General features: G+C 40.8%; 2 protein-coding genes across 4 annotated transcripts; one reads left to right on the top strand and one right to left on the bottom strand.

Moving 5' to 3' along the window:
• Positions 1-1,722: 1,722 nt before the first annotated feature.
• On the bottom strand, positions 1,723-14,060 carry smarcc1b (SWI/SNF related, matrix associated, actin dependent regulator of chromatin, subfamily c, member 1b). The gene is made up of 28 exons (XM_059349537.1): positions 13,793-14,060; positions 13,326-13,445; positions 11,725-11,810; positions 11,562-11,643; positions 11,384-11,476; positions 11,198-11,267; positions 11,032-11,101; positions 10,865-10,940; positions 9,934-10,059; positions 9,628-9,710; positions 9,424-9,530; positions 9,284-9,343; positions 9,119-9,147; positions 8,339-8,454; positions 8,180-8,251; positions 7,964-8,077; positions 7,580-7,733; positions 7,360-7,470; positions 7,092-7,151; positions 5,372-5,630; positions 5,092-5,163; positions 4,593-4,639; positions 4,388-4,496; positions 4,167-4,300; positions 3,487-3,621; positions 3,190-3,331; positions 2,136-2,243; positions 1,723-2,034 (listed from the first exon to the last, which is right to left on the bottom strand). The coding sequence occupies exons 1-28, from the start codon at positions 13,967-13,969 to the stop codon at positions 1,967-1,969; spliced, it is 2,880 nt and encodes a 959-aa protein (XP_059205520.1). The 5' UTR covers positions 13,970-14,060; the 3' UTR covers positions 1,723-1,966.
• On the top strand, positions 13,819-21,718 carry aste1b (asteroid homolog 1b). 3 transcript variants are annotated; one of them, XM_059349540.1, is made up of 7 exons: positions 13,819-13,942; positions 15,307-15,557; positions 16,791-17,057; positions 17,178-18,130; positions 18,217-18,448; positions 19,034-19,226; positions 20,956-21,718. In XM_059349540.1, the coding sequence occupies exons 2-7, from the start codon at positions 15,320-15,322 to the stop codon at positions 21,269-21,271; spliced, it is 2,199 nt and encodes a 732-aa protein (XP_059205523.1). In that variant the 5' UTR covers positions 13,819-13,942; positions 15,307-15,319; the 3' UTR covers positions 21,272-21,718. The 3 variants fall into 3 exon arrangements, with proteins under 3 accessions (XP_059205523.1, XP_059205522.1, XP_059205521.1); XM_059349539.1 differs by lacking the exon at positions 13,819-13,942 and adding an exon at positions 14,904-14,980; XM_059349538.1 differs by lacking the exon at positions 13,819-13,942 and having other exon boundaries at positions 14,923-15,557.

Raw genomic sequence — 21,718 nt, forward strand, 5'->3', positions numbered from 1 at the left:
TTATTGTCATTTGCAATAATTACTCTAAATTATTGTAGATTCCTTGCAGTCTGCTCCATTTGAAACATTTTCCCGTTATTGCACCTTTTTTTTTTTTAACAATCAGATGATGAATGAAAGTTAAGAAGTTGTGTGGACAAGTTCACCGAGTCAACTTATCATCAGCAAAACACACTCAAGTAGTTATTGTGTATATTGTAAACAACTGTACTCGATTACACATGTGCCAAAGTGTGCAATTTGCTTGACTAAATATTAAATTCAAATCTGTTTTAAACAACAAACTGTTCAAATATTTGAAGTCAGTCAATGAGAAAAACTTTTTGCACATGGGCCTTATTTATTAATACATTTCAGCCTAAATGCAAACTTGAGTTTGTATGCATAGATGATTTTTCAATAGATAGTTTGAGCTTCAGGTAACTCAGGCTGATATACAACAGTCAGTTACTATTACAGTGGTATATATATATATATACACACACATACAAGAATTGTTTGCCTAACCCTTGGTCTACTTTAGTGGAATGGCTAATTTTGAGTTGTGATATCTTGTTCAACATCTCGTTATACTAAGGAGGAACATGTTTAAAGAGGATCTAATTTTTGCAGTTTTCATGAAAATAAAGTAGCATTGGTTCAGCAAAGATCAAAAAAGTGCTACAATTTGAATAAGTAAAATTTTCAGTTTCATTAAAAACTAAAATGAACTGCAACCCTCCATTCAAAAATGTTTAGGGGGGCGTCACTGGTCTGATCGAGCTGAAAAATGCCCCCCCAAAAAAATCTTTAAAAAAATGTTTTGAACATGTTTATGTTCCTTAAAATACCTGACCATGACAATGCTGACTTGTATTACTACAAAATGTGTCACTAGATGAGTTTTACATTATTTAAGTTAAGGGGGAGGAATGTGAAACACACTGTCAGCTTTGCCAGTTGCATGCTAACAAACAAGTAAAAAATGCTATTATCCGGACCATTATGATGTCTTCAATGTGCCAACTTTGAGTCTGGAGGCTCATGATGTATCCTCTAAAAATAGACCAGACGCCAACACCACCACCCCCAGTCTGCAGCAGAGCCGTGGCCGGCTGATATTTTTTTACATGTCAACCTAGTACAGCAGCAGCAGTGGGCAGGGTGAAGACTGGATCCAGAATTTCTCAGTGAGGGAGGAAGAGTAGATGTGCTTCCAGCACCTTTTTAAAAAATTGTCTTTACTTTTTAATGTTATAAAATAAAGTTAAATTAAATATAAATCATAACATAGTATTTTTTTCAACATACCTTAACATGTCTGGAGGAACCAGCTAAAATGCCCTCACTTTTCATAGATGTCCTCACTTCCAAGTTCTAAAACTCCCAAATATAGAAATATGACACACACACACACACACACACACACACACACACACACACACACACACACACACACACACACACACACACACACACACACACACACACACACACACACACACACACACACACACGTCTTTTCATACTTGTAAGGACCCTCATTGACATAATGCCTCTCCCCCAACCCCTAATTCCACTCTAATGCTAACCATTTAAACCAAACCCCTTGACTAAACCTGATTTTAAACTGAGCATTAAAACCAGATTAATTCCACTGTGAGGACTGGCTATAATGTCCTCACTTTCCAAAGATGTACAACACACACAATGAAACAAACAGGACTGGAACACAAGATACACTTAGTTTCATGTAAAACAACTTTAATGAGTCGAGTTCAATCTTCGGATTTCTCAACTCTGACGTCAGAGCACAATTATTTCACAGATATAAGACGGACTGAGCCGTTGACCAAATACACATTAACTGCGTCTATGTGCTTGTGTGTCTATAAACATGGGACTACTGAAGAGTTCAATTTCTGCCAGTGTTACATTTTCGTGTGTGTGTGTGTGTGTGTGTGTGTGTGTCCTGTTTCTGGTCAGTTCAGCTGTGGCTGGACGCTGGAGGACCCGGCTGAGCTGGTGCAATCCCGTCAGGCTGCGAGGACGGATCTGAGACATAAGAAGACAGTGTCACCCACACAGAGGCTAGCCATGCTTAGAATAACACAGAACAGCATTTTAAACCTACGACAACAGTAAAGAATACTCACACATGCCATTGGGAGCTCCAGTGTGTCGAGGCGCCATCGCCTGGGCGTTTCCTCCACCAGGCATCATCCTGTTGGGTATGGACTGGCCAGAAGCAGGAGGAGGCAGGGCTAAAATGTAATCGGAGAACCACAAATGTTAAGCATGGGAACAAACTAGTGATTTAAGTGACCACACTGGATTTGGTTTTCTTGTGTCTTCAGATGGTTAATCTTTTTCTTAGAGGGTGCTTTTTGTTCAGACTTCAGACCTGCATGTAGCCTGGCTAACACCAGACTAATCACAATGAGATTAGTCTGGAAACCAGCCGTTCATTTCTCTGTAGAGGAGGCGTGGTTTACGATCCTCCGGAGCCGTTTATTGGGCGCTTAGAATGTCTATCATAGCGTCTGTAGGTAGCTCTTAGCCAATCGTATCAGTTATACCAGATGACGTAGTAGAGCGACAGAAATTTATGTTTGTTGTGTGTGTGTGAGAGAGAGTGTTGCTTGCTGCTTTGCTTCTCCAGTTCTCACTTTCTGCAAGATTATTTATTTTCACGCTTTATTCCCCCTCATGTCATTCTGCCACACACATCCACTGATTTTATGGGCAATAAACAAGCTGCTGCGGCTCCGCTGTCCCCCGGCTCGTAGCGAGATCACCAGCTTTACGGTAGCTGGGCTAGTAGCGGGGCTAGTTGGTAGATTAGTAGATTAGACTTTTCCCAAATCCTGTCGGAAGCCAGGCTAAAACATCCTTTTTCGTGGTGAAACAGGAGTGTAAAGTCAAACGTTGTTTTTCTTTTAAAATCAACTTTCGCTCTAAACTATTTAAAACACCATCTACAGCTAAAGAGAGTTTCGCGTCTGCAGCAGCCATGTTGGATCCGTAAGAAAACTACAAAACTACAATCTTCCGTCTGCCGAGTAGTACGCGTCATCGTCTTGCCGTCCCTCCCCGCTCTGTGATTGGATCCCTAAAACAGGGCTAAGAAACCTCTCTGGTTGCCAGACTGCCTGGAGGTTCGAAATGAAATTCGAGCGTGCAGGGCAGTATGGGTATACCCAGGCTAACCTGCATGCTGCATTGTGTATCCCGGCTGTCCCGGCTGCCCCTGCTGCTCCCTCTGCTGGCGAACTTTCATCTCTGCCTGTTTCAGCTGCTCAGTGTGGAACGTCTGTCTCTCTGACAGGAGCTGCTGCCGCTGCTGCTCCAGCTACATGACAAACACAAGCATGTGTTGATTGTTATTAATTACGGGTTAGCTTCTGGACATAAACAACAAACAGATGTCAAAAGTCAGCCGTTACAGCTTTGCGTTTATCAATTTAAGGTTGGTTTTGGCTACGGCAGAGATTTATGTTGACTCACAGCCTCTTTCTCTCGGTCCATGATGGTCTCCAGCTCCTCAAAGTGCCTCAGCTTGATCTCCAGCTTCTTCATCTGCGTCTCCACCAGCAGAGCCACCAGGGACTTGATCTTCCTCTCTTCTACAGCCGCCAAATGCTGCAAACACATGATGAGGCAAAGAAGTTAGAAGAGGATAAAGTTGGAAGCAAACGGACACCATAAGTGAGTACGGAACTGGGTGTTAAGTGCATGTGACAGTTAAGAAAGAATGAAATGAAGGAGGTAGCGGAGGTAAAGATAAAATGGGGAAAACACTGAGGAAGAAAAGAAGAGATAAGAGGTGAGTAGAATAAATTGGGTGTGACAGAGCATGGCAAGGAGGGAGAGAGAAAATAAATTAAGAGACTGAAGAGAAGAAAACAATCTGCCACCAGCAACAAGGAGTCTAACTTATATAGCTTTGTATAGCAAGACTGGGGATACATTTGGAATCAAACCCAGTCAACAAGGCAGTTTATTTCCATTTGTAGCCGGCTTTACAACAGCCTTTCTGCGAGAATCCCATTTTCTAATCTGGCAAATGTTGTGATTTTCAACATGGTGCGTGTCTTTGTAGAAGAAAGAACTCCCAGCTATTTAACAATGACAACACTTTACATTGCTGTGATTGGTCTGTTTTGAAGTGGAGGGGCGGTCTTTACCTTGGCCTTTGTGGCAGCTGAGGACAGGGCAGCTGCTGCTGCCGTGGCAACGCTGCCCTCCACCAGATCCAGCTCCATCACTCTCTGCTCATCCACGTCTCCCCGCCCCACGCTATCGTCGTCATCTCCCCTTCCTGGATCACAGAGACAATTTCTCTGATACACACGCACACATGTACACACATAGGGTAAACACACACACACTGTGCATATTTACATACCGTCTCTCTCCTCTGCAAGCAAGTTTTCAGGGTTTTCACTTTTGACTAGTTCTCCCTCCACTTTGGCCCCACTGGGTTCCACTTTGAGTCTGTCCGCCCTTAAAGGGACCTGAAACAAATCCAAATGTAGACACACTCAGGGTGAGATACAAAAATCACCAGCGGACACAATAAAACTCTCTCCAAGTTCTTATTGCTGCTTCACCTGATGGGAGGTGGAGTTTGTGTCCAACTTTTCTACATCCATCGATTCTGAAGGATAGAAGAAGACAGAATAAGAAATGCATGGTAGATCACACAGAGGCAGATTTCATATACAGTCATGAAAAAAAAAAAAATTAAACCACCCTTGTTTTCTTCAATTTATTGTTCATTTTAATGCCTGGTACAACTAAAGGTACATTTGTTTGGACAAATATAATGAGAACAACAAAAACAGCTCACAGGAGTTTAATTTAAGAGCTGATATCTAGACATTTTCCATGGTTTTCTTGATAATGATTTTGGTTATTATCAAGAAAACCATGGAAAATGCGTATGAGCTATTTTTGTTGTTATCATTATATTTGTCCAAACAAATGTACCTTTAGTTATAATAATTATAATAATTTCGATGACTGTGTGTGTGTGTGTGTGTGTGTGTGTATATATATATATATATATATATATATATATATATATATATATATATATTACAGTGTTACCTGATTTGTTGAGCTGGTTTGATGTTTCAGAGACCTTATCCACTGACTCCTCCTGCACTTTGGAAAACTCCTCTGCAAACAAAGATGTAAATTAATAAAATACTACATACATACCTACTGCATACTGAACACACAAACCTACACTCATAAATTAGTTATAAGAAAAATTAAATTAAAAAAACCCCACCAAAAGCATTGACCTGGAGACAACATCCACTTCTTTTATACAGTCTATGCCTACACTACATACATATTAACACTCCTCCTTCTGTCCTCTCACCCAGTGCGGCCTTAGCTGCAGAAGACGCCACCCGTGGGTCCACCACGGACGCCAAGAAGGCCACAGTGCTCATGACGGGGTTTTCTGATTGGCTGAAAGGCACGGGCTGGAACGCCAGTGGGCCGAGGGAGGCCGAGGAGTCTTCTAGGTAAGGGTCTTCTATTGGCAGCCGTAGGAAGTGGAGGATACACTCGTCCTGCGTTCTGGAGCCCACGTGCTCCGACACTTTGTTCCAGTCGTCTCTGTAGACCTCTAAGGCCTGAGAGGGACACGGGGGAGAGACAGTGTCAGAACATGTTGTAAATCTTTTGGTAAACTGTTCTATTGCAAGGTGTTTAGAGTCAGGATTCCCTTCTGTGCAAAACTTTGTATACTGGGAATTTATCCCAAGGATTATAAACATACAAAGAAACAGACTAAAGTGTTGGACTTCGGATTTTTGCATGTCAGGAGAGCTATTGCCTTGAACTGGAAGAGCATGGAGGCTCCTTCTATAAAACAATGGAAAAAAGAACTATCAGAGTGCATCAGATTGGGATTGGAAAGATTGATTTACATTACCAAAGGAAAGCTGAAGGAATTCGTACAATTGTGGGAACCATATGTGAACATTATAGCATCTGGAAAATAGGGTCACTAAATTTAAATTATCTTTATTATTATGATTATGTGTATATGTTTACATGTATGTATAAGTATGTATATGGTTGTGTTTATAAGAATATATGTATGTACATGTTGTTTAGATATGCATACGTGTGCAATGCATGCATGTGTATGTATGTGTTTGTGTATGTATACATAGGCCTATATAATTTCGTGCAAATCTACCTGGTGTGATTGTGTGTGTGTATGAAGGTTTGGGTTCTGCTCTGCATTCTTTATGTATGTTATCATTTATCATTTATTTTTATTGTAAAACTTGAAAACTAATAAAAATATTGTTTTAAAAAAAACTGTTCTAATGCATCAGGAATAAACAATTTATCTCCCAAAGTAATTGGTTACTGGGTGTTTTTTTTTCTTCTTTACGTTAGAACATGTAGCAGGTGGAAATAATGTCGGAGCACCCCAAACTCATTTTAGGAACGTACAACAAACAAATCCACTGCCATGGTGACAAGGTTTTGAGAAAGGACAGGTTTCTTACTGGGGCAAGAAAAAAACGTGACGAAACTACCAAGACAATGTCGCCCGATGTGAACAATGATTCACCACCAATATCCAAGACGAGAAAATATGACATCACAGTCTCAGATTCACAGCGAATGTAGTCAGAGATGAAGAGGGACCTCTCTGTGTTTTGTCTCAAAACTCTGGCAGTGGACAAAAATCTGTTTGTTGTTAGAAATAAAATATTTAACTTTATTGTTGGAGTTATAACAAGATAATTGCACATTTGATATTTTTATTTGGAAAAGTATTGTCTCAGAGAGCAACCTTGTTGAGTTTACTTATATTGTTTCGAGCTAAATTTGAACACATTAAAGACTCTCAAAGAAAAGTGAAAAGTGTTGTAATATTGATGTTTCTCTCAATAAAAGTTATACTTGACCCATTGTTACAATTTTGTTGGAGATTTTTCTTCCTCTAAAGGGGGCCCCGACTGAAAAAGTTTGAGAACCACTACATTAATCACACATTTAAAAAAATGTTTCTGTTACAGCCCTGTAGGAAAATCTAGAGTAGAAAGCCAATAAAAAATAAACAATTGTCTTACCTCTAATAGCAAGAGCGTCTCCTGCTCTGTCCATTCCCTCCCTGCACTCGCTCCTTTAGTCTGAGGCAGATGTCATGAGAATAATTAGAATAATTCTGATTTAATAAACACTTCATTACAGACATTGTTTATATGAGAGAAAAGTAAAAAAAAATGTTAGCAACAAAGGGATGTAAAATTAAGCAAGTGTTGAAACAAGATCCAAACTATTGGAGGCTTAAAAAATATATCTTTCATTTTCAATGTTTGTATTGTTACGGTTTGAGACCTTGGGGTGTTTCTTGGTGTAGATGTCAGAGCGCAGACCAAAGTTCTGGCTGTCTGAAGGTTTGTCTCTGCTCTTTTCCGGAAAATACAACATGTGCTGAGAGGCTGACACCTATGAGAGTGAAAGTGGACGGCAAAGGTTATCAGAAGGCATTTCAGAATATTCAAATACGTTTCAGATCTGTGTGGAGCTGTTGTCATATGCTCCGTTTGCGTCTTACCTGCAGGGGTTTGTGTTGTAGAGGGGCCAGGCCAGATGGTGTGTCAGCCAGAACGTTGAAATGAGGAGTCGGTGGAGGTCCCATGGGGAGGGGTCTGCTCTCTGCATCCACCTGGTAGTTAATTAAACCCCACTGCTCCAAAAACGCATGAACCCTGGACACAAAGAACATGAAAAATCAGCATGTGCCATGTTTTCATTAAAGATAAAAGCTGCTTTTGAGACTCATTAAGTACACCACATACTGCATTTTCCCTCCCAACATCAACAGATTTAACTCGTTAACGCATTCATACTTCACAACACCCACATGCCACGCTTAATTTAGCAGATGCAGCAGACAATGCATGGTAGCAAACACCCACACACACACTGAAAGTTTTACCTCATGACAGCACAGACGTCTCCAGTGAGGTTGCGTCTGCAGGATGTTGAGCTCAGGTATTCCTGGGGGTTGAGCCGATATGTGTCGATCATAAAGTTACGGTACGCCAGGTAGCTGCAGTGCACAAGAGAGACCATGTTTTTAGTGACGCTATCTCCATTGTCAGCTAAGACTTGAATCTGTGTCTTGAAGTCTGTGTGCAGTCTGTGTGCTCACATTTCTGGAGATTTGGACTTGTTCTTTCCATTGAAGAATTCAGGCAAAGCTCGTTTCTCTATCGAGTGAATGCTGGAATATATGGACAGAGAGGTTTTTAGGGGGTTAGGGTTTTTTTTCTCTTCTCACAACGGTGTACATCTGTGTTTATTTATTTACCTGTTGTAATTGAACCAAGAAGTGTAGCTTGGTATTATGATGTGATGCGTTTGTTCTGTGATGTTGTCCTCTCCCTCCGACAGACGAGGTATCTCCCCTCTTCCATCCTCATCTTCCTAGACACACACACACATACACACAAAGTACATTTAACACTTTCACATCGGTGAAACAAATGCGCTCAATAGCAATGTTTTCATTAAAGTTGAAGTTAATTTAATAATGTTGTATTAAAGAAAATGTGATTTAGAGATGTTTCCATCAACTGGTTTAGAGAGAATAAACAAAGCTGCATAAACATACTTTGGTCAATAGATGGCAGTGTAATGTATTGCTGTAGGCTAATCCATCAGTAAACAGTAGAAGAAGTGGATATTGCGCAAGAGAAGAAACAACAAGAAAAAAGAGGTTGCTTATTGGACAACTTTGGCCAACCATGAGAGAAAATGGAGAGAGCTCGCCTTGACCGGCAGAGCAAAAACAGCTGATCAGTCATGAGTTAAATGTTCACTGTGTCAGATCTTATTTGGAAAAATCGTTTCCATCTCCTGTTTTGATGCATTAACTATTTTTTCAAAAAAGACAAAAACTACCTCAAGCGAGCTTAAAAACTTTGAATGCGTAATTTCAAAAGTTTTATTGAATTTTGGTGTTCCCATCAAGCTTTTCTTATGCAAATCTTCTAAAAATGCACATGGAAATTTGTTGATGGAAACACAACTTTTGGTACAGAATACCTAGCCCTCCAGCATTTAAAAACATTTTGGTCATCATATTTACCCTTCCTGGGAAGTCATCCTCCTGTTCATCTGAAAGACGAAAAAGTGAAGAAAGGATGAAAACTCAAGGTGCACACACACACAAAAAAAAAACTTTAGACCAGGAAGAAACTTTTAAACAAGCCACTTCTCCCTAAACATTAGTTACAACCAACACTGAACCTACCCAGGTCGGCCATGGTGCCTCCTTTGACAGGAGTATTCTCACTGTCCTTCTTCAGGTTGACTGTGGGAAAAAAGAAAATGGTTTAGAGACAAAATGCTACTGTACTGGATACTGTTATGTGTATTTTTCACATATTTTACCATTCTTGGGTAGTATAACCTCCTCCATGTTAGGAACAGGGGTCGGGTCCTCCATGTCTTTGGTTAAGTCCTCTTCTGGCTCTTCCTCCTGCTGTCCACGCCTTCTCCTGTGCACACACACACACAAAAAAAAAATCAATGCTGGGAGCGGATACTGACATACCAAACCAAAAGCATAGTCTGGTTAAAACACTTGAATCTTACCCCTTCTTTCCTTTCTTCCTGCCTTCAGAGGAGGGAGGGGAGGGAGAGCGTCTTCTCTTTTTGGAGGGGGTGTGTTTGGAGTCCTGTGACAGAGGTGAGGGGGAGATGGTGAGAAACATAAGAAAATTAAAGTTTAAGGATCATTCAGTGAATCCCCAGAGATGGAGATTTCACTTTCTGAATATCAAAGTCTCCCGGTTGCGTCCATTTTCCACCAAGAGTCAGTAAGATCTGTGCATTAATAATTGAGAACAACTTTCCCTTCACAAGTCCCCCAGACCTGCAAGCCTACAGCTTCACACATACCTGGTCGTCTCGAAGGTGAATACGCCGGCGGAGAATGACTGGTACATTCCTCTCATCCACACAATAGTCTTCCTCGTTCATCCACTCATTAAAAACATCTGTGTCCAGAACCCAGCCAGCATGAACCTGGAGCACACAAACCCACACAAACTGTATATTATGTATTAATGTGGTGCATCTCCTCGGAAAAGAACACAAAGCAGATCACCAAATATCTCTGGGATGTTCCTGTTCTAAACTGTGTCCTTGCCAACTGCCATATAAGAAAACACTGCTCTGTATTTAACCCAATGTAATCTTCTTTTGAAATAGGGCTGGGCAATTAATCAAATTTTATTTTAAATTACGATGTTGGCTTCCAATGATTATAAAAACAAGACAATCAAGATAAAAAATAATTTTGTATTACCTCATTTTTAGCAATTATGCTCTTGTCTTGTGTTATAAATCAAGTGCACCCCTTCCCTTTATAGCAGAGCTCTTTCACCCCTCCCTTAAAGCCCAAATGTATGTAATTTTTCTGGTCTAATTATGTATTATTTTTTATATTGAATTCATGTTTAGTTCGGTTGATTTTTGCCCCAATCAAGCAGCCCTATTCTAAAGTGTCAAATATTGATGTGTAGCTTGATACAGTAATTGTGGCACATAACCGTGTTATGTAACTAAGGAAAGACCTAAGTAAGCTTTGGAGTTCCTCGTCTGGAGATCTCAAACTCCGTGTCATCTTTTAAATCTCTTCTTAAAACTCACTTTTATCGTATTGCCTTTTCTTGACCTTCTACTTATTTTAGATCATTTTTAGTATGTTTTTAGTATTGTCTTTTGTTTTTATTGTAACCTTGTTTCGAAATCTGCTATACAAATAAAAGTTAGTGTTACACAGAGTGGCAAAGAATCATGTTTTTTGTGTGTGTGCTGATGTACTGACCCGCCACGGCTTTTCTGAATGTGGAGGCTCTTCAACCTCTCCTTCAACATCACTTGAGGACAGCCAACTGTCATAACTGTTGAAAAGTAGCAAAAAAGACACAACAAGTAAGTACTGTGATTGTGTATGAGTGTGTGTGTGTGTGTGTGTGTGTTTTTGTGCATTACCTGTCAGGGTGCATGCCCCAGTGTACCAAGACGTGTTTGTCTTTCTGCATGACGGGACGCATCCATTCATCTGAAAATGAATGTGCATGAAAAAAATATCAAGTTAAATAGGTACTTAGTTAAACAAAGATAACAAACACATATAAATGCATAAACTTTAACTGACCTTCCTCTGTAGAGGCAGGTGAGGGGTAGATGTGGTGACTGGCGACTGCTGGGTCTTCAGTCAGCGTGCCCTGTGGATGTACAAACTATGATCCTGTAGCACTGATAGTGAACTACATTACTACATTTTCTGCATCATCAGTTTGTTTAATACACTGTCTGCTCATCTTTAACTGCAGCACTTTACCTGGTGTTTGGCGATAATATCTGTAAGTCTGCTCGTCAGCTCCTGATCCACTGTAGGTTCCAGATAAACCACAGGCAGTGACATACAGTTGTTCTGTGGACAAAAACATTTATAAGTGCTGTGTCCTTGTTAGGCTAAGCTAAGGGTGTGAGTGTGTATTTATATATGTATCTGTCACCTGGATCATCGCTCTTTCAATAGTACCAAACATCTCAACATTCCTTTCAGTTCTTGATGGATTCTGCAAGTCAAACCTCCGCCTGGTAACGAGGGAGAGGAAGAGATATCATAAGACAGACACTTGTGTGAATAAGCAAAGGCCTCAGGGGGATGCAACTCACCAGCCTTGTGTCGCCTTGAACTTGTAGGCAGTGCCAAGAATGTGGCAGAGTCCACCACCTGGCCGCAGGTCCAGGAAGCACTGTGCCTGCAGGTTGTCAGCAGGATGACAAAACTGTCAGCCCAATTTTCATAAAACTTAGTGTTGCAAAGGCCAAGGAAGAACCCATTCAATGTTGGTTGGGATCCAACTCACACGGCCCATGCACATATTATATTTCACTTTCGTTAACGTTGCGAGATAGTACATTTGTGCTGCATTCATGTCGTACAGACTAATTAGAAAAATGAGTTTCCGACTAGGGAAAGTTATGCATAGTCAGAACGCTAATACTGCGATGTGGGGCATGCCTTGGTGGAGGTCTGCACTGCCTCTTTAGTTTTGCATGTTTTTAACCAATTTTGTGACATTTTCTGTCACCTCATTCTTTCTGCGTTTAAATGAAGTCTACATCTAAAAGAAGCTTGGAGATGTATTGCATTTTATTAAGACTCAGTGACTACAGTATCTTATTGTCAAACAAATGATCAATCCAATTACTATTGTGTTTATATTTTCAGAATACACTATATCTTAATGATATATGACTTATTGTGTCTCCCTGAAAGAGTTTAAAGCTCTGATAAAAACTGTGTAACTGAACAGCGCAATTGTTATTCCTAAACTAGGCACTGTATGTATATGTCTGTTGTTTATTGTCTGTTTTTAACTTGCTCAATTTTTAATTGTCCCTTGTCTGTCTCTGACATATTCTCTTTTACAGTACTTGTAACCTTGCGATGGTGCTATCTTGGCCAGGTCTTGGACGTGCTTGTTGATTAAAGGTTAAATAGTTAAAATCAGTATCTTGTCCTGCAACTATTTAGTGATCTCAATTATTCTAAAAATGAAGGTAGACTAAGATTATCAAGAAGGCTGGCTCTGTACTTGGTCTCAAGCTGGAGACTTTTGAGACTGTGGTGGAGAGGAGAACACTGAACAAACTGCTGGCCATCATGGACAATGATCAGCACCCTCTCCATCACACAGTAGAAAGACAGCAGAGCACCTTCTCTCACAGGCTGCTCCAGCTCCGCTGTCATAGGGACAGATATAAAAAATCTTTCCTGCCACATGCCATCACACTGTACAATAACAAATAATAACCTGGTTCATTACATACTGTCTATGCACTTTATGTGTTTTTATGCACACTGTTCATTGCACCTTATTTGTTTCATAGCACCAACATTTTTATACTGTATATTCATATTTATTCTGCACTGGAATTCTATTCTACTCCTTCTTTAGACACTTTATATTTTATTGTATTTTTATTGTATTTTTATATTTTATTGCTTGAAGTATGCCTAGGTTGTTCTTTTTACTTAATTGTGTTGTCATTGTCTCTGTGTGTAATGCTGCTGCTACACTGTAATTTCCCAGCTTGGGATAAATAAAGTATATCTATCTATCTATCTATCTATCTATCTATAAATCAACATAACCAAAACAGAAGGAGACTCCAGAGATGGCTAACGACCAAATGAAGAGGTAATGCAGGTTCAGAATACTTGGCATGAAGTGACAATTATAAAAGAAAGAAGTGAGAGACAAACTCACAGGCAGCTTGGTGAGAGCAGGACTGGTAGCCTGTCTGCCAAAGGCATCCTCCTGGAACTGGAGGAGCTGCAGGGTCACTGCAGCCAGAGCCTGACACGATGGAGCATCCGCCACCACATACTGTCGGACACAGATTGTGAGAGGGATATAAAGAGGAGAATGTTTCATTATCATTGCATTAATGCACCATATAACCTACTGCCTTTCACCGATAGTCTCATCCGGCTCATCAGTTTAACGGTTGTATTTGCACTGATTAACCTCTAGGATTTTGCAACATTTGCATTTCATCTTCTGTGTGTATTGTTTAAACATATAGAGCACCCATTAACTTCATCACACACATTTTGCTGGCCAGTGTAAACGTAGCGATACCAAGCACGAGACGTTTGTTTACAGTCTGAGCCAGTGGACTTGCTAGCAGGGGGCGGCTAGCTCGTTAGCTAGCTTCCCCACCAGCTAACTACCTTTTTGTAGTGCTTCCCGATCCACTGTCGCACCACCTCCAGCTGGGCTAAAGTATCCGGACTCTCCCAGAACCTAGCGGACGGACTGCTGTCTTTTTTCCGGTGTGCGGATGTTCCGGAGCTGGTTTGGCTTGCCCCGGTACTGCCGAGGTTTGTTCCTCCGGACATTGTGGCCATAATAAAACGAGATTAATCTAAAACGAGAGAACAAAACTGGCTAGCGCGCTCGCTAGCGTTTGCATCCTCGCTGTCTCTCGCGAGACACCGCGAGATTGTCGCAGACTGGCATAAAAGGGGGTTTCTATTATGTTTTATTTTACTAGTCTTTAATTTTCTGACGTTTTAGTATTTCATTATGAGCGTTTTTTTGTTCAGAAGTATATGTTTTTAATACCCCAAAGCGATTTTTAATGCAGAATACACCCCTTTGTGACAAACCAGGACTTTTATTTTGAAGTTTTCCCCTCTATTTCATATAATAAAAACAACATAGTATTGCAAGAGGGTTTACCAGTAAACCCACATCAAGAGAAGTCCGGCCCTTGATTTCGTTTTTTAAACACATCTCTTACAAGCACATAACATTACGAAAAAGGAAACACATAACAAATAACAATTTGAACAAATAAATAAATGAAAAGGTAGAAAATACAGTTTTCAGCGCTAAAGTTGAATGCTTTTACAATTTTAATTCCTTTTTGTTTTAATTAGTACCGAATTGAATCAATGTAGCTTAAACCTATTGCTAAAGGCAATAAAGCATGGCTTCTCATGTGAATTCCGATTTATCGATGCAGCATTTAGCCATTATAATAAGATAAGACTTGGCTTTTTTGAGTATCATTTTCAAGACAAAACAATACATTCCTCCAAAGCAAGACAAAATCTCATCAATATTCACCTTAAAAAAACGCACACAGGTTTTGCCTAATCTTCACAATTGGGCAATGAAAAAAAATTCATTGCCCAATACTTCCTGGACATCCAAAAGAGAAACTAACATTTACGTTAATGTCTCTCTTCATTTTTTATTTTTTACATATTTTTTAGTTGGATAAAATCTACGAATGATTTCAAAAGAAACTTCCTTAACTCTTTGGACTTTTATTTTGAAGTATAACAAGGAACAAGGAACTACTACGCCATGTATCGATACATGTAAACAGAAAGGGAAATAAGGTGACTTTGGTTAGTAGCAGCTCGGATTTATATTTATACTGTAATTCAAGGCTACCTTTTCAATAACTGTTTGAAAATACACTTATGTGAGTTGTTTGGCTGCAGTCATTTCCGTTTTATCATAATGGTCCGAAGAGACAGTCACAATGTCTGTTAAAAACAAACTCTTGTGCAGCTGACTGTCTGCTCAGCACTAGCAGCGAGTTTCGTATATTTTATAATTGTACAGCTGCAAAACCGCAGACTACACACACCCTCATACCAACAGGCTGAAGTACTCTGCGTGGCACCAGCAGTGAGTAACTCATTCATCCTCTCACTCCATGTGTCCCCAGGCACTGAGATCCTATGGGTGTCCATGGTCTGACCACCTATGTGGAGGGGAACAGAAACTTCCTTCAAGATGTGAGGTTTAGGGACAGTCGCCTTGTTATTGATGGCTGCAGTCTGTACTTCCGCCTCTACTTTAACCACGGGTTGGATCAGCAGCATGGAGGGGACTATGATGCTTTTGCTTGCCTGCTCACCCAGTTCCTGTCTGCATTGGCGGCATGTAACATCCAACCATATGTGGTACTTGATGGAGGTAAGGATGCTTTAGAAGCCCAACGCCCTTTAACCCTTTATAGGGCACTCCTGGAAATTGAAAATGTCTACCCAGAAGTGTTATTGGAGGATATTACAAGACTTTTTGCAAAATGTTTCATTTTTAAATTGCAAATCGAGGTCAATATAGTCATTATTATTATTATTATTATTATTATTATTATTATTATTATTATTATATTTATTATAGTCTCTTTCCCACAGCAAGCCTAAATCGACAACACATCATTTGCATCCATCAGCACTTTATCTTTTACCTTTAAACTATTTATTATCTTTTTAGACTACTTATTACATATGCGTAATGTCTGAATGTCTTTTTTTAAAGCACCTTATATATTAGAAGCACATACTTTTTTAATACAATGACAATAAAGGAAAGCTTGAATCTTGTATGATTTACTGAAGCTCAAGTTACCAAATATGGTTCTTTGCCTGATAAAGGGTTAAGCAGTTGGGGGGATAGTTATTCAGGTCAAAATCATTTTAATTGCACAGTAGGTTTTCTTTTTGAAAAACAACAACAGCATGAATAGAAAGTATGAAGAACAGAACAAGCCAACATACAAACAATAAAATATAAATAGTGGAAACAAAATGTACAAATATGGATTTATTTAAATGAGGGTAGGAGTTGTTCAAACAGGAATGTGCAAGTTAAAGAGGTTAATGAGATATTTTACCGAAGTTAAATACTTACCACACACTAATAAATACTCCACTGCAAGTACAAGTGCTGCTTCAGCTTTTTGATGAGCATTTTTTCAGGTGATCCAAGTGGATTTGGCTTTAGAAGAAGGATAACTTTCTCAACACATAAAGGGATTTATTTTACAAACCATCTGGAGATGCATGCTTTTCACTGTACATGAATTTAAAAAAAAAATCAGAAACTAAAGCTGTCAGAAAAGGAGTGGAGGACTAAAAAGAAAAATATTTACCTCTGTGATGTAGTGAAGTAAAAGTATGAAATAGAAAAAATATAGTTTTTTAGGAAACTTATCTTACACTTTATGACATTAATGTATCAAAGTATGGTGTATAACACACAATACATCCTATTTAAATGATAGAATACAGTCAGATGTTTGGGCCAGTGTAAACAGTTCTTGGATGAATTAATTGGAAAATTAGTTAACTCTAACCTGCACCAAGTCTAAGATTATCTGCAGTAACTTCAAACTCTAATTCCAGTCTTTTTTGTGCTTATAAGGGATTGACCCCAGTGACAAGAAGTTTCCCACGCTGCGTCAGCGTCTGCAGTCCAAGATAAAGGAGGCGGACAGTCTCTCCCATGGGCGCAATGGCTCTGTTCTCCCTATCCTCACAAGAGATGTCTTCATTCAGGTCCTCATCCAGAGAGGGGTCCCACTGGTCCAGTGTCCAGCAGAGGCTGATTGGGAAATTGCATGTCTGGCTCACCAGTGGAGCTGCCCAGTTCTGACCAATGACAGCGACTTTTATATCTTTGATCTGCCAGGTGTGGTTAGCAACAGGATTTCTGTACTATAACAAGGATCCATATTGAGCGTTATAATGAATGTAATTATAACAGTGATTTTGATGCTCTACATATTGCTCATGTGCTTTGTTCTCATAGGTGGTTACCTGCCACTCCATTATTTCCAGTGGACTAACCTGAACGGTAAAGCCACTCAGCGCTACATCTCAGCTCGGCGCTACACCACTAACGGGCTGTGTCGCTGGTTTGGGGGCTTGAACAGAGAGTTGCTACCTTTATGTGCTGTCCTGGCTGGCAATGACTATGGCACTCCAAAAGAGGCTGAAGCACTGCTGGGTCTGTTAAATGTGAGTGCATTAGGGAGAGGAGGTGGCAAGGGTAAAGGCAGAGCACCCACTTCCCGCATTGAGGGCACCCTCCTGTGGCTGTCCTCTTTTTCAAGTCCAGCCGAGGCCCTGGAGGAAGTGAGTAGGCTAATGGGTCAGGAAGGTGGAGGCAAGAGAGGGCAGAAGGGCGGGCTCAGTTCACAGCTGTGGGCAGGTATGCAGGAGTACCACATCACTCCTCAAAGCTCCCTGGCTCGCTGGTTCTCAGGTAAGGCAGCTCCTGGAGGGACCTCTGGGCTGCCAGAGTGCCTGTCGCTGGCTGCAGCACAGGGGCTGTTGGCTCCTCTGGTGGTAGATGCTCTTGTGATGCACAGAGTTCTGCTCATCCCACAGGTGGAGAACAGCAAGCTAACCAGCAGCCATTGTAGTGCGAGCGCCATACGCCAGGCTACATATGGGATATTGCTGCAGAGAGGCCCAGACGTCCACTCCCAGGATGTGAGGGTACAAGAAAACATCAGAGGTGGGAGAGGGCGAGGGGGAAGGGGGCGGGGAGGTGGTCAGGTTGGTGGAGGTAGGGGTCTGGGCACACAGCAGGGTGTAAATGTAGGATTTAGCAACGAGCAAACGGCTACAGTGTCGCCTCAGGGCCCTAGTGCCACCATGTGTGTAGAGGAGTATGACCGTGTGGATCTGAACTTAAAGAAAAACCAAGTAGAGGCACGTCTACTCAGAACCCCCTTACGTCTAGACACACTCGGCCAGGTAAACATGACAACAAAAATGATGCATGTTTGGTGAATTCATAGTTTAAGAAGGATTGTTTTATAATGTCCCATTGTTGTATCCAGGCACCTGTGGCAGTTCGTCTTGGTGTCCTGTTAGAAGTCTTGGGGACCAAGGAGTCTGCCCTGGCTCCTGTTCCTGTCCACCTGAAGCTGGCTGTAGCAGTGACAGCATTCTGGCTGCGAGAGGCCGTACCAACACCCTCACAGCTCCAGCTACAGGCTTTGGTGCTGGGTATGGTTCACGGAGAGCTGTCTTGGAACAACCAGCCTGGAGCTCCCCACTACCAACATACCAGTTAGTTGTGTTGAATCTTTTGTATTGTTCTACAAAACACTAACATGCATCTTTCAAAATACTGCTCCTGGTTTATAAAGCACTACACGGCCTTGCACCTCAGTACATCACAGACATGCTCATCACTTACACCCCAGCAAGAACACTTCGGTCAACAGGCAGTGGCAACTTACTCATCCCTCACACCAGATCCAAAGAAGGAGAAGCAGCTTTTAGTGCTTATGCCCTGCCTGACACAGTTAAACATGCCACATCAGTAGCCATTTTTAAAAACAGATTAAAAACCTATCTTTTTTCAACAGCATTCGGTTGAACTGTGTGCGTGTGTGTGTGGTTGTGGGAGTGGGTGCATATGTGTGAGTAAGTAAGTGTATATGTGGTGAATATGGCATAGCTTGTCTACCTGCACTCTTCAATTAATTTTATTTTTTTAACTGTGATATGTATATACATTGTGAAGCACATTGAGTCTGCCTTGTGCATGAAATGCGCTCTATAAATAAAGTTGAATTGAATCTTACAGAAAGGCAAACAGTGATCTATCATCTATATTTAATGATCTGACACCTGCTGCTTTCAACCCAGTCCCACAGCTAAACTGGGCTGCGGAGCGTAACGTGTGTGCCGGGCTGGATCGACAGCGTGTGAGGCCAGGGGAGAGACGAGGCCTGGATGTCGGAGTGGCTCACGGTTTCAGCCAATGGCAGGCCTGCCTCTGGAGTGCACTGTGTCTCAACCAGCTATTGCTGCTGCCGCTGCCTGATCCCCACATATCATGGTAAGGCACAGACATGAAAAAGGAGAGATAAGGCACCATTTGAATTTACCACCTATGAGAAAGTGTAACTTATTACTATTTTCATTATAGATTCATCTGGTTTCATTGTTTTTTCGCTGGTCGTTGAGTCTGTATATCACAATTTTTCACAAACCAAAGGTGACATCATCCAGTTGTTTGTCCATGAGACTGATTAGACCATAGAATAGTAAGTATGGACTAATCTAATTCTATGTTTTATATATTCCATATACTATCACATGGGATAGAGAAGTAGTAAGTATTTACATTTTTCGAATCTGGATGCAACACATTTAGCATTTTTGCTTAATAAATATAGACAAAAAAAAAATCTATTTTAGTGGGATCTGTGCATGCAGTTATTAGGGCTGCTTCATTATGGCAAAACCATAATCATGATTATTTTGGTCAGTATTGAGATAATGATTATTTAACACATTTACTAATCAACTTTGGAAATATTATGCGTTAATTTAACTTTGAAAAAAAAAGTTTTCTCTTGGAACTTTAAATACAATTCAACAGAAAAACAAACTAAAAAATGTGAAACGAGCTAAATAAATTAAATATATACCATACAAACTTTGAATAAATAAAATAAAAACTATCAGAACATTTTATCAATTTAATTCAAATGACTATGTTGTGACATTAGTGCACTTCCGCAACCTACTAACAACTACTATACTTAAATATTCATGTTTTATTTAACTATATTCCAGTTGCAAGAAAAGGGGAAAGTGCACGACAGCTGCACTGGATTTATAACACAAAACAAAATGAGAGCATCATTGTGAAATGAAATTCAGCACAATAATCGATTTATAATGATTACCTGGGGTAAACCTAGCCTGGCTAACACCAGACTAATCACAAATGAGATTAGTCTGGAAACCAGCCATTCATTTCTCTGTAGAGGAGGCGTGGTTTACGATCCTCCAGAGCCGTTTATTGGGCGCTTAGAATGTCTATCAAAAATTGTATCAGTTATACCAGATGACATAGTAGAGCGACAGAAATTGATGTTTGTTGTGTGTCTGTGAGAGAGTGTTGCTTGCTGCTTTGCTTCTCCAGTTCTCGCTTTCTGCAAGATTATTTATTTTCACGCTTTATTCCCCCTCATGTCATTCAGCCACACACATCCACTGATTTTATGGGCAATAAACAAGCTGCTGCGGGCCTCTCGGCGGCTCCGCTGTCCCCCGGATCGTAGCGAGATCACCGGCGTTAGGGTAGCGGGGCTAGTTGGTAGTTTAGACTTTTCCCAAATCCTGTCAGAAGCAAGGCTAAAACATCCTTTTTCGGGGTGAAACAGGAGTGTAAAGTCAAACGTTGTTCTTCTTTCAAAATCAACTTTCGCTCTAAACTATTTAAAACACCATCTACAGCTAAAGACAGTTTCGCGTCTGCTGCAGCCATGTTGGATCCGTAAGGAAACTACAAAACTACAAGCTTCCGTCTGCCGAGTAGTACGCGTCATCGTCTTGCCATCCCTCCCCGCTCTGTGATTGGATCCCTAAAACAGGGCTAAGAAACCTCTCTGGTTGCCAGACTGCTTGGAGGTTCGAAATGAAATTCGAGCGTGCAAGGCAGTATGGGTATACCCAGGTTAGGGTAAATCTACAAAAACCTGCAAATGCCACAATCGTTAATTGGATTTTTTTTCTTTTCTAATTTGGTTGCCTTCCTCTCTCTGTGTTTATCTCAGTTTGTACAGTGGCACCTTGGTGCACGGCCTCATCAGGTATCTGAAAGGAGGCCGAGCTGCTGAGACCCTCCTGGCCGGCGGTTCCTTGTCTGGACAACTGTACTCCTCCCTGCTGGATGCTGTGAGGAACTGCAGCTCCAAACCCCATTCTTCCTCTTCGGCAGCAGGGAGGAGGAAGAGAGGCGGAGGCCGGGGAAGGAGGGGAAGAGGGAGAGGAGGAGGAGGGAGAGGAGGAAGGGGAGGGGGGAGAGGGTCTGAAGAGATAAACAACAGGTTTGCTCTCCTGATGAGCGAGGAAGAGTCTGATGAAGATTGATGAGAAGGCGGGGAAAAATGAACTGATTCATATGAAGCACTTGTTGGGGCCAAATGAGTGAGGACATTCCAGTGTTTTATTAAAAACACTCAAAAAGTCATTTCTCAAGTGAAGAACTACACCTCTTAATGCTGACCACTGAGCTTCTACCTTTATGACTGTGTTGCACTAATTTTACCTTTGTTACTAATATTATTCTGCCTATGAAAATGTCTGTTGCCCTCTCAAATCAAGTAATATATCAGATCAGTTCCCCGAAGCACACTCTTGCCATGTTTTAGCAGATTTATAAGAGCTTTTATCAAACTGTAATCAATGCATGTTTTCAACCTGACAGTTTTAGTCTACATAAAACAGTAAATGTCTTATTTTATCACTTCGTTGACCAGAAATTGTATGGCAGCTATTGTCATCTTAATCAGCAACTTATGAAATATTTTTCATATC

This window comes from Centropristis striata, chromosome 14 (assembly GCF_030273125.1).
Source record: "Centropristis striata isolate RG_2023a ecotype Rhode Island chromosome 14, C.striata_1.0, whole genome shotgun sequence".
In the NCBI taxonomy this organism is placed as follows: Eukaryota; Metazoa; Chordata; class Actinopteri; order Perciformes; family Serranidae; genus Centropristis; species Centropristis striata.